This window comes from Eucyclogobius newberryi, unplaced genomic scaffold (assembly GCF_026437365.1).
Source record: "Eucyclogobius newberryi isolate DKJ021-1_F unplaced genomic scaffold, fEucNew1.0.hap1 SCAF_1, whole genome shotgun sequence".
In the NCBI taxonomy this organism is placed as follows: domain Eukaryota; kingdom Metazoa; phylum Chordata; class Actinopteri; order Gobiiformes; family Gobiidae; genus Eucyclogobius; species Eucyclogobius newberryi.
The window spans coordinates 46,340,043-46,354,536 of NW_027315723.1; the positions used below are offsets into that span (position 1 = coordinate 46,340,043).

At 44.2% G+C, this 14,494-nt stretch overlaps 1 protein-coding gene across 2 annotated transcripts; it reads right to left on the reverse strand.

The window, feature by feature from the left end:
• Positions 1–34: 34 nt before the first annotated feature.
• LOC140361488 (uncharacterized) lies at positions 35–11,498 on the reverse strand. 2 transcript variants are annotated; one of them, XM_072447210.1, is made up of 6 exons: positions 11,365–11,498; positions 6,073–6,233; positions 3,948–4,161; positions 2,877–2,983; positions 2,656–2,793; positions 35–206 (listed from the first exon to the last, which is right to left on the reverse strand). In XM_072447210.1, the coding sequence occupies exons 1-6, from the start codon at positions 11,470–11,472 to the stop codon at positions 119–121; spliced, it is 816 nt and encodes a 271-aa protein (XP_072303311.1). In that variant the 5' UTR covers positions 11,473–11,498; the 3' UTR covers positions 35–118. The 2 variants fall into 2 exon arrangements, with proteins under 2 accessions (XP_072303311.1, XP_072303305.1); XM_072447204.1 differs by lacking the exon at positions 11,365–11,498 and adding an exon at positions 6,644–6,800.
• Positions 11,499–14,494: the final 2,996 nt, after the last annotated feature.

Here is a 14,494-nt window from a genome sequence, read left to right on the forward strand (position 1 = left end):
ATTTTATATATATACTGTAATGTTTACATTTTGTACGCATTATTATTTTTGTGTTAACTTGACCACTGAAATGCCTGATTCCAGAACACCAGGCTTCGTCCACTTCAAAACTGGAGGATCAAGGTTTACACGCAAACCAGTAGAAGTACTTTGTAACCAAAGTAACTTCGGTTTCAGGAGAGGACACTTGCATGGTGTCCAGCAACCTACAAAAAGAGAAAAATATATCATATCACCATGTTAGACGATGCTACAGTTAAAAAAAGTACTGAATATATTATTTGTCTTGCCAACTTATTTTTCATATACTATATATTTTAAACAATTATAAACAATGCAATTGAACCAGCAATACTAAATTAAGGTATCCAATAAGTGCCTATTTGGACATTAAATGTAGGCTATTAAAAAACATATAGCCCATTTCTTCTTCTTTTCAACATTCACTTGAACCATCAATAATGGAACAAAATATGAAATAATTACAAAAAGATTACAAATTATACAAAACATTTCAACATGGCGGATTGGCCTGTCTGCGTTTCTGTAGCGCGTTCCAGTCCGGGTGCAGGAGGAGAGCGCAACACGCATATCAGGCGCAACATTCAGCCTGTTTCTTTGCTTTGTCTTGAGCACGGAAAATCCCAATTCACACATATATGTTGTAGTGAAAGGAATAAACATAGAAATACTGGCCCTACTGAGGACAGGATATTCTGACAAAATGCTTATCCAGAACGATGATCCAACACAGATCCAAAGCGTCTTTGAAGAGTGTAATCGCAGCTGAGCTGCAACAACTCGGTTTCTTCTGCAGGACTAAGATGAGATCCGCCCTGAGTACCTAAAGTATCTGGATGTTGTAGGACTGTCTTGGCTGACACGTCTCTGCAACATCGCGTGGCGGTCGGGGACCGTGCCTCTGGACTGGCAGACCGAGGTGGCGGTCCCTCTGTTCAAGAAGGGAGACCGGAGGGTGTGTTCCAACTACAGAGGGATCACATTCCTCAGCCTCCCGGGTAAGGTCTATTCCAAGGTACTGGAGAGGAGAATCCGACCGATAGTCAAACCTCAGATTCAGGAGGAGCAGAGTGGTTTTAGTCCCGGTCGTGGAACACTGAACCAGCTCTATACCCTCCATCGGGTGCTCGAGGGTTCATGGGAGTTTGCCCAACCAGTCCACATGTGCTTTGTGGATCTGGAGAAGGCTTTCGACCGTGTCCCTCGGGGTGTCCTTTGGGGGGTGCTCTGGGAGTACGGGGTTGGGGGCCCTTTGCTCAGGGCTGTCCGGTCCCTGTATGACCGGAGCAGGAGCTGTGTTCGCATTGCCGGCAGTAAGTCAGACCTGTTCCCAGTGCATGTTGGACTTGGCTGCCCTTTGTCACCGGTTCTGTTCATAGTTTTTATGGACAGAATTTCTAGGCGCAGTCACGGGTCGGAGGGTGTCCGGTTTGGGGACCACAGGATCTCATCTCTGCTGTTTGCTGACGATGTTGTCCTGATGGCTCCATCAAACCCGGACTTGCAACATGGACTGGGACGGTTTGCAGCAGAGTGTGAAGCGGCTGGGATGAGAATCAGCACCTCCAAATCCGAGGCCATGGTTCTCAACCGGAAAAAGGTGGCTTGCCCTCTCCAGGTGGGTGGGGAGTCCTTGCCCCAAGTGGAGGAGTTCAAGTATCTCGGGGTCTTGTTCACGAGTGAGGGAAGAATGGAGCGTGAGATCGACAGGCGGATCGGTGCAGCGGCTGCAGTGATGCAGTCGCTGCATCGGACTGTTGTGGTGAAGAAGGAACTGAGTCAAAAGACAAAGCTCTCGATTTACCGGTCGGTCTACGTTCTTACCCTCACATATGGTCATGAGCTTTGGGTAATGACCGAAAGAACAAGATCGCGGATACAAGCGGTTGAAATGAGTTTCCTCCGCCGGGTGGCTGGGCGCTCCCTTAGAGATAGGGTGAGGAGCTCGGCCACATGGGGGGAGCTCGGAGTAGAGCCGCTGCTCTTACACGTCGAGAGAAGCCAGCTGAGGTGGCTCGGGTCTGTTACGGAGGCCTCCTGGGCGCCTCCCTAGGGAGGTGTTCCGGGCATGTCCCACCGGGAAGACGCCCCCGGAGAAGACCCAGAACAGGCTGGAGGGACTATGTCTCTCGGCTGGCCTGGGAACGCCTCGGGATCCCCCCGGAGGAGTTGGAGGAAGTGTCTGGGGTAAAAAGGAAGTCTGGGAGTCCCTGCTTAGACTGCTGCCCCCGCGACCCGGCCCCGGATAAGTGAAAGAAAATGGATGGATGGATGGATGGATAGTATATTAAATATAAGATAACATAAGATAAGAGAACCTTCATTTATGCCACAATGGGGAAATTCCAGAATGGTGCACTTTTCTGCCACTGTCTTGCTTTGCCTGGGATGTTCCTCATTATATTTATTTATACTTTATAGTAGGTGACACCACCAGACAAAGTTACAGCTAACATCTGCGGAACAGGGGCCCCCCTCACAGTAAGAATGCATGAAATGTAAATAGACATGTTTAAAGCCATATTAAAATTTTAAAACAATTACACAACTGAAAATATTTTGGTCAATCTTCTTCAGATTTATGCCCTGTCTAAAGATGACACATTAACTTGGCCTTCTAAATGAATATCTTACTTGCTCCGTATTCGATTGGAAAGTTCCTCAGCCTCTTGAGAGTTCTTTTCTTTGCATTTCTGATACGCTGAATACGTCTGCATCAAGCTGATGTATCCATTGACAGTGATGGGTCTCCTCACCTCCAGTCCTTCATGCCTGGAGATGGAAAATACTAGCACATTTACCAACCAACGTTGTATGGTTGGTTGTTGGCAAATAAATATAAGAAAGATACTCACCATTCTTTATCTGGATAGGAGCAGAGGTTGAACATGTCTTTGTAGATCTGTATGGTACTGAATGAACCAAGACGAGGGTTTCGGAACGGGAGCAAGGCGGCATAGAACTGAAAATGGAAACATACCGGTAAATAAATTATTTTGAGAGATGTGTAGATAGGTTGCTTAAGTACAGCAATTTTTGAGTGTGATAAAATAAAAAGAAATTAAACGTGAAACCTGTTAATTGCATCTTTAGGACTGCAAATAGAATGGTGTTTATGTTGTGATTTTGCATTACATTATATTTATTTTACATTAAAAATAAAATTACACATGGTCTCACTGCAGAGCCAAATTCCGGCATGGTGGCTGCCCACATGTCCGAAGGTTCACAAGTCCGAAGTTTTCCTCTGCTTGGGCTACGCGCACAATACCCAAGCGGTGGAAAACTAAACGACAGGAGCCCAGTCTAGTCATTCTTCTGACAATAAGGCGGATATTTCATCGTCTCCGGGATTAAACTGTTTTCCAGTAGGCATTCTTCAAAAGCTGAATTTCCTTTCTGACTACCAATCTTACGGTGATCGGATCACGCATATTTCTATACTTATGATCAAATAAATGAGTGGAGGATTCGAGTTGTTCCCTTGTTATTTTTATATACATAGTACAACTTGTGAACCTTCGGACTTGTGAACCTTCGGACTTTTGAACTTTCGGACTTTTGAACCTTCGGACTTGTGAACCTTTGGGCTTGTGGGGTGGAACCTTCAGGCATGATCAGATGAAAAATGAGCAAACAAACAATAACAGGTTTCATAGGTATATCGACTTTAGTAATAATGACAGGCTGTGACATGAGTGGCTGTTAGAAAAGATGCGTTTCATTGGATCTATGCAGTAAACTGGACATTGGGTCTGGAATCTCCACAACTTGTAAGTCCTGTTTTTTTTACATCTCTATTGACTGTCGAGTGAGGCATTTAGACAAGACCTGAAAGGGTGTTGTTTCGGCAACACGTTATGTATTTTAGCATATGGTATTCCGTTTGTATGTGGTGGAGTTGTTGCTTATACAATATTTCTAACCTCTTTGCAGACTTCCTTCAGTTTCTCTGAGACATCTCCATACTCCAGCTTCATGTCCATGTCGTAGGTGAGCAGAGCCAAGCATCCTCCAGGCCTCAGCACGCGGTTCACCTCCTCCAGGAAACATGTCTGATCGAACCAGTGAGCCGCCGCCATGGCGGTCACAAAATCCACCGTCCCACTCTCAAACGGAAGATCTTCAGCTGGACACTGCCTTGAAAAGACCAAACAAAAACACCATGAAATACAGTTTGGACTTATTATATCCATGTTTGTTTTTGGGAGGATTGTCTGGTCCAAAGCTAAGCATGAGAGGTTTTACCTCCCAAAGCGCTCATGTTGCTCTCTTCAGCTCCACCCAGACGATTGAATAAGAGAGAACAGATCAGAATCTTTCCTCTGCTGTAGGAGTCATGAGTACTTTTTGATACTTGTCACTTATGTCGACTACAGTTTGTCCATTTGCGCTTAGTTTTGCACTGTTGTTCAGCCCATACTCTACATTTTGTATTATATTTAGTTTATTTGAATTTCATATAACACTTTTTTGTGTGTGTGCATGCCTTAATTTTTGATATGTTATATTACTATATATAGTTAGTCGTTTGTGAATTTATTCACTGACAAAATAGAAATAAAACATTCTGATAATAATTTTTCATCAAATGCTCACTTGTGATAAAGTGATGATGACTAACATGTTAAGCACAAAAAAAAAGGTGCACCTGTTTCCTGTTTATCGAGGCAAAGCACTTGTGTAAAGACTTAAAATATTACATTTCCTGTGCATAATGCAATGTCCATTATCCAGACCCAATGCATTACATAATGTGTTAAAACACAACATAGAGGAGCAGAGAAGTGAAATAAATGAGGAAAAAGCTGCTGAGGATGAACGGTGAGTATTTCCCCTTTTACTCTAGCTTTAGCCGTGTCTGACATGAAACAAACTTAAATAAACATGAAACTATTGTGGCATTCAGCTAGGAAGACTTTAATTTACCTTCGGCCCCTGCTCTGCTAGTATAGCCCCAGAAGCTGCCAATCACTGATCAGTTCGACTCGTGCACCCCTCCTCCACCCCAGCACCACCTTTACAGGTTTTATTTTCACCACCACCAAAATCTATATAAATCGTTGCTAATATCACATATTAATTTGAGTCTCTGAATTGATTTCTTTTTGTGAATTGCTGAGATTGGCTTACATTCAGGTAGAATTTAGATGTTATTCACTAAGAAAACCTTATATGACGTCCATTGTTCATGGAGAAGAGCTCTGGGGCCTCAATTATAAAGCCTCGGTACAAACAAAACGAGGTGTGAAAGTGGTGTACGCTGCTCTCTGCGTTAAAGGTGATATTTATGAAAAGAAACATGAACCATTGCACACACACATGCAAGGTCTAGTAGAGGTCTAGCATTTTTCTTAGACATGGCCCAGAGGCGAGGGGAGCAGTGAGATTGAGGAAATGTGTGATGAAACTTTGAAATTGGACTTGTTTTATTTCTTTAGAAAAGCCAAAGATTTGAATTATTTGATTTGCACGCTCATCCACGCTGAAGCTGTAGTCCACACATCCTCCACACACTCATGAACTGTGGTGATGACACATTCAACATGCACTCAAACCCTCATGTGCACGTCTACAAGCACAAAGCCATATGAGACATGTTTAACTCTCTTTGGTAATGTGTGGATATGCGCTCCAAATCTTCAGTCATTTTAAGAAAACACTCAATTACGGGAAGATGCAGTGTGTCAATGGTTTGTGTCAGAGAAGCAGAGTTCACTTTTCCCTAAAGTTCTCTTCAGGGGGCGTGGCAGGAGGTATTCTGCTGCTCATAGCGACTTTCAAGAGAAAAATGCGTTAAATGTGTATGGAAGGGTTTTATCAATCAGAATTTTTTTGACGTGCATGAAATTTGGGTTTCGTTCGTATGTATTTTTCAAGTAGAATTTGTCGCACTCTTTAATAAATGACACAAGCCGACATGAACCTAACCAAGCACTAGAGCCAACAAGACCAGGCAGTCCAAACATGCCTATTGTAAAACAAGTCACGGAACAAGTTTGACAGTGCATTTTTAATAGCTACGACGATATAAAATGTTCTTCTTCTTACTTGTATGAAACATTGCCACACTTCTGAACGGCCTGTGCGTTCTCCAACTGGGCGGGGCTTATGTCGGTGCCGATGACTTGACTGAAAAAGGGCGCCAGGAGAACGGTTCCTTGGCCGGAACCACACCCCACGTCTACGGCTAGTTTAGCAGGCAGCGCCACCTGGGGAACGGGAGAAGGAACCTTGAGTAAAAGTTAATCAGGAACTGTAAATAAAACAACTGGTAGTTTTGTGGTAACATACTGCCATTTCCAAACCGTTGCTGAGTGCACTACACCGGCTGGACATTTGTGTGACCACAATAGGGAATAGTGTGGACATTCAGATTCAGCTCACTTGAAGTATCAACAATCATGACTACAATCCAAGAATAATTGTTTTTCCTACACAAAATCCCCCTATTTTTTACCAAACATTTCATGTAAAGAACATCTTCATGGAGACAAGCAGGTATCTTTCCTTCACCAGAAAAGTAACACATTGCATCTTTTTGATTTCTGAAGTCAAACAATTAATTCAACCAAGATCGCTCGAGCATTTGAAACAATCTGCTTCAAATCTTCCACCTCACCCTTTTGTCCAGCAGCTTGGTGATCTGGCTGACCACCTCATCCATCATCACTTTGTGTCTGAGGTACTCCGCCGCATGGTCCTTGTCCTCGTAGAGTCGCACTGCCATGATCAATGTCCACAAAATGGAGGAAAGTGCACATAAAATCCCCGACCAAACTTCCCAACTCCCGAACGCCGATCCCGAGGCGTTCCCAGGCCAGCCGGGAGACATAGTCCCTCCAGCCTGTCCTCGGCCTCTTCCCGGTGGGACATGCCCAAAACACCTCCCAGGGAGGCGCCCAGGGGCAGATGCCCGAGCCACGTAAGCTGGCTCTTCTCGACGTGGAGGAGCAGTGGCTCTACTCTAAGCTCCTCCCATGTGACTGATCTCCTCACCCTGTCTCTAAGGGAGCGCCCAGCCACCCGGCGGAGGAAACTCATTTTGCTTGTAGCCATGATCTTGTCCTTTTGGTCATCACCCAAAGCTCATGACCATAGGAGAGAGTAGATTGACCTGTAAATCGAGAGCTCAGCTCCTTCTTTACCACAACAGTCCGGTGCAGCGACTGCATCACTGCAGCCGCTGCACCGATCCGCCTGTCAATCTCACGCTCCATCTTTCCCTCACTCGTGAACAAGACCCCGAGATATTTGAACTCCTCCACTTGGGGCAATGACTTCCCACCCACCTGGAGAGGGCAAGCAACCTTTTTCCGGTTGAGAACCATGGCCTCGGATTTGGAGGTGCTGATTCTCATCCCAGCTGCTTCACACTCGGCTGCAAACCGTCCCAGTGCATGCTGCAGGTCCGGGTTTGATGGAGCCATCAGGACAACATCGTCTGCAAACAGCAGAGATGAGCTCCTGTGGTCCCCAAACCGGCAATTACTTACTTACTGCCGGCAATGCGAACACAGCTCCTGCTCCGGTCATACAGGGACAGGACAGCCCTGAGCAAATGGCCCCGAACCCCATACTACTGGAGTACCCCCCAAAGGACACCCCGAGGGACAAGGTCGAAAGCCTTCCCCAGATCCACAAAGCACATGTGGACTGGTTGAGCAAACTCAAGCACCCGATGGAGAGTATGGAGCTGGTCCAGTGTTCCACGACCAGGACGAAAACCATTCTGCTCCACCTTATTCCAAGGTTCGGCTATCGGTCGGATTCTCCTCTCCAGTACCCTGGAATAGACCTTACCGGGGAGGCTGAGGAGTGTGATCCCTCTGTAGTTGGAACACACCCTCCGGTCCCCCTTCTTGAACAGAGGGACCACCACCCCGGTCTGCCATTCCAGAGGCACTGTCTCCGACCGCCACGCGATGTTGCAGAGACATATCAGTCCTACAACATCCAGAGACTTTATCTCATCCACCCCTGGAGCCCTGCCACTGAGGAGTTTGCCAACAACCAAGGTAACTTCAACTTGGGGGTGATGGACGAGTCAACCACCGAGTCCCCAGTCTCTGCTTCCTCTTCGGAAGACGTGACAGTAGGATTAAGGAGATCCTCAAAGTACTCCTTCCACCGTCCGACGACATCCCCAGTCAAGGTCAGCAGGTCTCCAGCTGCACCGTAAACGGTGTTGGTGAAGCACTGCTTCCTCTTCCTTAGGTGCCGGATGGTTTGCCAGAATTTATTTGGGGCCGACCGATAGACCTCATCCATGGCCTCCCCAAACTCCTCCCAGCCCTGGGTTTTTGCCTCTGCAAAAGCACAAGCTGCGGCTCGCTGCCGATACCTGTCAACGGCCTCAGAAGTCCTACTTCAGCCTGACGACATCCCCTAACACCATTGGTTTCTTGGGTTGCCGCCGCGACAGGCACCGGAGACCTTGCGACCACAGCTCCGAGCAGCCGCTTTGACAACGAGAACATGGTCCACTCATGGTCAATGTCCCCAGCCTTCCTCGGGATCTGGGAGAAGCTCTCCTGGAGGTGTGAGTTGAAGACCCTACTGACAGAGGGCTCCGCAAGACGTTCCCACAATGTGCTATGTCTATCCCGCTTCCTCCTCTGCCAGCAGATCAAACTCACCACCAGGTGGTAATCGGTAGACAGCTCTGCCCCTCTCTTCACCCAAGTGTCCAAGACACACAGCCGGAGGTCAGATGACATGACAAAAAAGTTGATCATTGATCTCCGGCCTAGGGTGTCCATCAGTGCGCGTGGCACCGTGTGCATGAACATGGTGTTTGTTATGGACAATCCGGGGTTAGGACATAAGTCCAATAACTGAACACCGCTCGTGTTCAGATCGGGAAAACTGTTCTTCCCGATCACCCCTCTCCAGGTGTCATTGTCATTGCCCACGTGGGCGTTGAAGTCCCCCTGTAGAACAACGGAGTCCCTGGTCATTGCACTGTCCAGTACCCCTACCAAGGACTCCAAGAAGGCTGGGTACTCTGCACTGCTGTTCGGCCCGTAGGCCGCCACAACAGTGAGAGACCTGTCCCCCACCCGAAGGCGAAGGGACGCGACCCTCTCGTTTACTGCGGTGAACTCCAACACATGGTGGCTAAGCTGTGGGACTATAAGCAAGCCCAAACAAGCCCGCCGCCTCTCCCCATGGGAAACACCAGAGGAGTGGAGCATCCAGCCCCTCTCGAGGAGATGGATTCCAGAGCCCAAACCGTGCGTAGAGGTGAGGCCGACTATAGTCGATACTGCTCAACCTCCTGCACAAGCTCAGGCTCTTTCCCCCCCAGGGAGGTGACATTCCATGTCCCCAAAGATAGTTTCTGTGTCTGGAGATCTGGCGCCCAAATCACTCTGCACCCGCCCCTTACGAATCCTCCAGCAGATGGTGGGTCCACAGGAGGACAGCCACGTTACTCGTCGGGCTGGGCCCGGACGGGCCACGTGGGGAAAGACCCGGCCACCAGACGTTCGCTGTCGAGCACCCACCCCAGGCCTGGCTCCAGGATGGGGCCCCGGTAACGCCAATCTGGGCGACGTAACTGGCCTTGGTGTCTCTCTATTCATAAGGGGCTTCTAAACCGCTCTTGGTCTGACCCTAGGACACCTAGGACTTGTTTGCCTTGGGAGACCCTACCAGGGTCTTAAAGCCCCCCGACAACACACCACCTGGGATCATTCGGGCGCTCAAACCCCTCCACTACGTTAAGGTGTCGGTTCAAGGAGGGGAAATTGAAGAAGAGGATGTTTTTGCAAAACATTCTTGATATCCAGTGTTGGAAAGCAACAAAGAAAAATGCTGATCTTTGGTCAACAGTAGCATTTCCAATCAAGCTCAAAGCCAGCACAGATAAAATGATAAAACAATATGAGTACTTTTACTTTTCAGTCCAGTTAAAAAAGTAAAAAGTACTGCACTAAAATGAGAAGTTATATGTATTGTACTTCAAATTTAACTTTTTACTTTGAATGAAATTGCTACTGATGACCAAGAATCAGCAGAAAACTTTATCAAAATCACCACATTTATCACAAAAAAAAATTTAAATCTGTGTGAAATGTTTTTACTTAATTACTGTAAATACATTTTACTCTTAATGTGCATTTGTGCTTCTTGATATACAGCATATCAGATGACAATCGTGAGCTCACACAAGGTCACGTGATTACAACTCCACTTGGAGGTTGTAATATACTACACATCAGAGGTAAAGTGAAACCAGCAGGTGAACAGAGATGAAAACATGCACTGCCAAAAAGTTGGTTGTGGAAAACCTATGGCTTTAGTCAACTAAAGAACTTGTTGGTCGACTTAAGACTTGCCTTGTCCATCAATTGTCAACTAAATGGGGTGTGGAATTAACAAAAGCTTTCAAACCTAGCTTTGGTATAAGAAAAGTACCAATACATACAATTACATATAAAAAGGAAAAATAAATGTACAATTCATTCTTAAATCTCAAATTATCTCACTCTGTACTTTCTCTTTTCTGCTGTGGTTCGTCTGTGATTTTCAGATTCTAGAATGTGATGATGTCATACTTTCAGATGAGGGGCAAGAACTACATTTGATTACTTTGCCTTTGCTATGAAATATCTATAATAATATTAATTTGAGCTGTATCTGCATTAAATAATTTGAGCTGTATCTGCATTAAATATCACTGATCTATAGAATGTTGTGATGTCACATGAAACCAGGCAGTTGTTGGGTTTCAGATGATAATGATATGTAATACAGGGGCACAAATAAAATTAATATTATTAAAATGAAGATTTTTGTTAATAAATCAGGTTATTGAATCTAGTCATAGGAATCCTCAGATTAAACCTTTTTACCTTTAGATATTTCACTCTTTTCAGCTCTAGAGAGATCATTTTTCTTTCCCATACTGCTTGAAAATGGTGGTTTGCTTGATAATCAAAATTTTTAGCATAACTTACTAAATTCTGTGGTTATTAATCAATACTGAGTTTACCATAAGTTCAACACGTACTGGACGAGCTGACCTCATGAACAAAGAAGCCAGCGGGGCAGGTGAGTCCAACAATTGATGCTTCGAGCTTGGCTTCAGTGTCCAAATTCCAGTATGGCATAAATATGTTAAAGATTAAACTTAGTCTTGACTTGACTTCAACAATGACTAGCCAACATAAACAGGTAAGCCGAAAGCCTCTTTTAAAAGAAAGTTTCTGCCTGTTGTATGACAGAAACCGAGATTTAATGATATTTAATAGAGTTACTGTGTGTAACTGTGTTCCCAGATTGACAGATCAGCAGCAGGTCACAAGTCATTCAACAACATTTCCAAATCCACCTCACCCTTTTGTCCAGCAGCTTGGTGATCTGGCTGACCACCTCATCGGGCGTTAGTCGGTGTCTGAGGTACTCCGCCGCATGGTCCTTGTCCTCGAAGAGTCGCACTGCCATGATCAATGTCCACAGACTGGAAGAAAGTGCACATAAAATCCAAACTCCTCCCCCATGGCTAGGAATTTCCAAATGAGGTGCAAAGTTGAAGGTCTGCCAGGCTTGATCTGCAGGAGGGCCCCGTGGAACATAAGGGACAACTCTACATATCAGGTAAGGTTTGGTTTAGTGATCCAGAGGTTCAATAATTCTTCACAAATCTGTTTGTTGTTGGCGTGAGCCAAAGGAAATTGACTTTCTCAAAGTTTCAAGCCCCTCCCCCGTGCGTTACCATGGAGCTCATCTCACTAATAAATGATATAATGCTTCAAAGAGCTACAATGAGGGGCCAATAACATACATTTATATGATTTAATCAATTTGTGGCCATCAGATGAATGTGCTGTATTAAAGAGTAGGGAAGGTCATTGTTATAAAACCAAATTTTCCTCTCAAAGGAATATTTGCAAGTTTAAATATAAAAGAAATACTACATAAATGTGTCCTTTCTTTTTACTGATAATTGTGAATAATCGCAAAATCGTGATATTTCTCCTCATGATAAACATGGCTCTAAAATGTATATTATGTCGATCCTAGCGCTGACTTATGTAACTATTAAACATTAATGCTAATAATGATTGAAACGGCCAATATCCTGCCTACGTGATTTTATACATTACAAACTTGTCTATGCCCTTTTATTATTTTCCGCAAAATATCGACACAAATTCCACAACACAACTCTCTTTATCCAATTGGAGCCATTGTTTAAAACACATTATGTGATAAAAGGAATAGATGCACGTGTGTCAGTATTTAACCTCAATAATGTACACTAGTTCTAAATCACAGAATGAAATTCTCAGCATTATGGCAGACTCTATTATTCGTGACATTTCAAGTGAAATTAGGTCCCTCCCAACTGTACATTTTTCTGTTATTGTTGATGGAACTCAGGATATTTCAGGTGCAGAGCAAGAAAGTGTATGTTAATAAGAACTTGGTTCCACACGAAGAGTTTGTTGGACTGTATAAAGTCAGAGACACCACAGGTCTGGCTATTGCAAAGTTGGTAAGTGATGTGCTCCTGCGACTCAATCTGCCTATGTCTGGATTGCGGGGGCAGACGTGATGGTGCAGCCAATATGTCAGGGCAGTACAATGGTGCACAGTCTATCGTGAGGGAGGAGCAACCATCAGCCTTATATGTCCACTGTGGTGCACACTGCGTAGAGTCTATGAGATGGGGAAAGGCTCATCTGGTAGTGCTATTACCGCTAGTGGTTTGTATGAGCACTTTTGCACAGGTAAGACTGTACTAGGCCTCATGCTTGGATCGTCTGTCATCTGAGAACTTAAATGTCTCAACACTTCGCTGCAAAGAAGAACACTGACCGTCTCTGGCATGCTGTCTACTGTTGATTGTGTCCGTACTTCACTACAGGCAAAGAAGTGCTGCTACCTTTCAGGTCAAGGATGTGCTATTCAATGGAAGCGGTTGCTGTGTTGCTTCAAGTTCTAGATGCAGTTGAGGTCCAGTTTTGCTCCCGTTTTGACCAGGGAAGTCTAAAAACCCTGAAGAAATTGGAGGATGTGCTAATGACTGGTGAAGATAGTGACTGTGTTGATGACTACCCAGAGTTCTCTGTGTGTACAGTTGCCCCTCTTTTGCAAAAACGACTCTGCAGCTCAAGTGTGGAAGCAGCAGCAGATCTGAGAGAGCTACCAGCGGAGGTGCGCGGCCTCTTCAGTCAAGTAGAGATGCTTGTCAGGATTTTGATGGTTGTGCCTGTAACTTCATGTGAAGCTGAAAGGAGTTTCAGTCACTGAGAAGGTTAAAAACATGGCTACGTGCTACCATGGCCCAGGACTGACTGAACAACATTACAGTTTGTAATGTGCACACAGAAAGGTTTGATAAGTTGGATATTAATTGCGTATGCCAAGATTTTGTTGTGTCCAGCGACTCAGGCTGATCAGTTGTTTTAAGTTATATAATTGTTTTGTGCTCTGTTATGATAGAACCCTTCGATTAAAAATAAAAATAGAGTTACAAATATTTAGCAAGACAAGGACAGCCTCTTTGACAATTGTATGTAATAATTGGAGTTTGTTACACCAATTCATTTTTGAATATTTCCATATCGTTTACTGTTTATTTTGTTCAAAAGTTATTGCACTTTATGTATATTTAAACAGATTTCTGATTACATTTTGACTGTTTAAAGTGCAAATACTTACATTAGTATTCTAATATTAATCATATTAACAATTTTGTTGTATTTTTACAACACCATTTAAAGCGTTAAAGGCGTTATACTTTCCATATATTTTTGGACCCTCCCTTGACCAAACAGAGTTTCGCCCCTGGGGACAGGACAAGAGCGAAGGGCCCCATTTCTGAAGAGTATTGTGATTATGTGATTATGTAAATAACACCTCATGGTTAATAAGTCTTTAAAAGGGTAAATAAGAGTTTTAGAGCACAGTGACATTTTTTGCCAAAGTTTGAGAGAGAATAGTATTATTTTTTACTGCACAACATTTTTGAATTATAATGAAAGGTAAAAGTACTTTTGGCCTCCAGTCTGTGAATTTGAATGACAGAGCCTTTAAAGGTTCTGTATTTAGTATGAATAATGGAATATGTATTTTTCTACAGAACTATAAATGTATTCAGTTGTTTAAAATTAGTATTTCAACTCAACAGAGAGATGTCATGAGTGATTTGAAACAACATACTCTTTACACAATGGATGTACTGACCCCAAATAGACAGCAGAGGGCAGCGTTTACCAGCTTGTGGATAACATTAGCCACAAGACAAATGTGTAAGGATTTTGTGTCACAAATGTATATGTTTTGCTATTATAATGCCATGTCTTTCATTAAAAAAATGACGCGATTGACCGCCATGCTCCCAGTCAAAAGTTGAATGTTTGAATATATGTTATCTAACATCTGCACTTAAAACTAATTTAAATCAACAACTAATCATTGCACTTCTCACTTTCTGCACTATTTATGTAAAGTTAAACTG

What these genes read in the sequence shown, in the direction of transcription:
- LOC140361488 (XM_072447210.1), bottom strand. Translation starts at nt 11,472, where the DNA reads ATGGCAGTGCGACTCTTCGAGGACAAGGACCATGCGGCGGAGTACCTC. An exon ending in TGAAGGAAGTCTGCAAAGAG is followed by an intron (nt 2,984 to 3,947) that starts GTTAGAAATATT and finishes TTCCATTTTCAG; the next exon opens with TTCTATGCCGCCTTGCTCCC. An exon ending in TCCTATCCAGATAAAGAATG is followed by an intron (nt 2,794 to 2,876) that starts GTGAGTATCTTT and finishes TTCCATCTCCAG; the next exon opens with GCATGAAGGACTGGAGGTGA.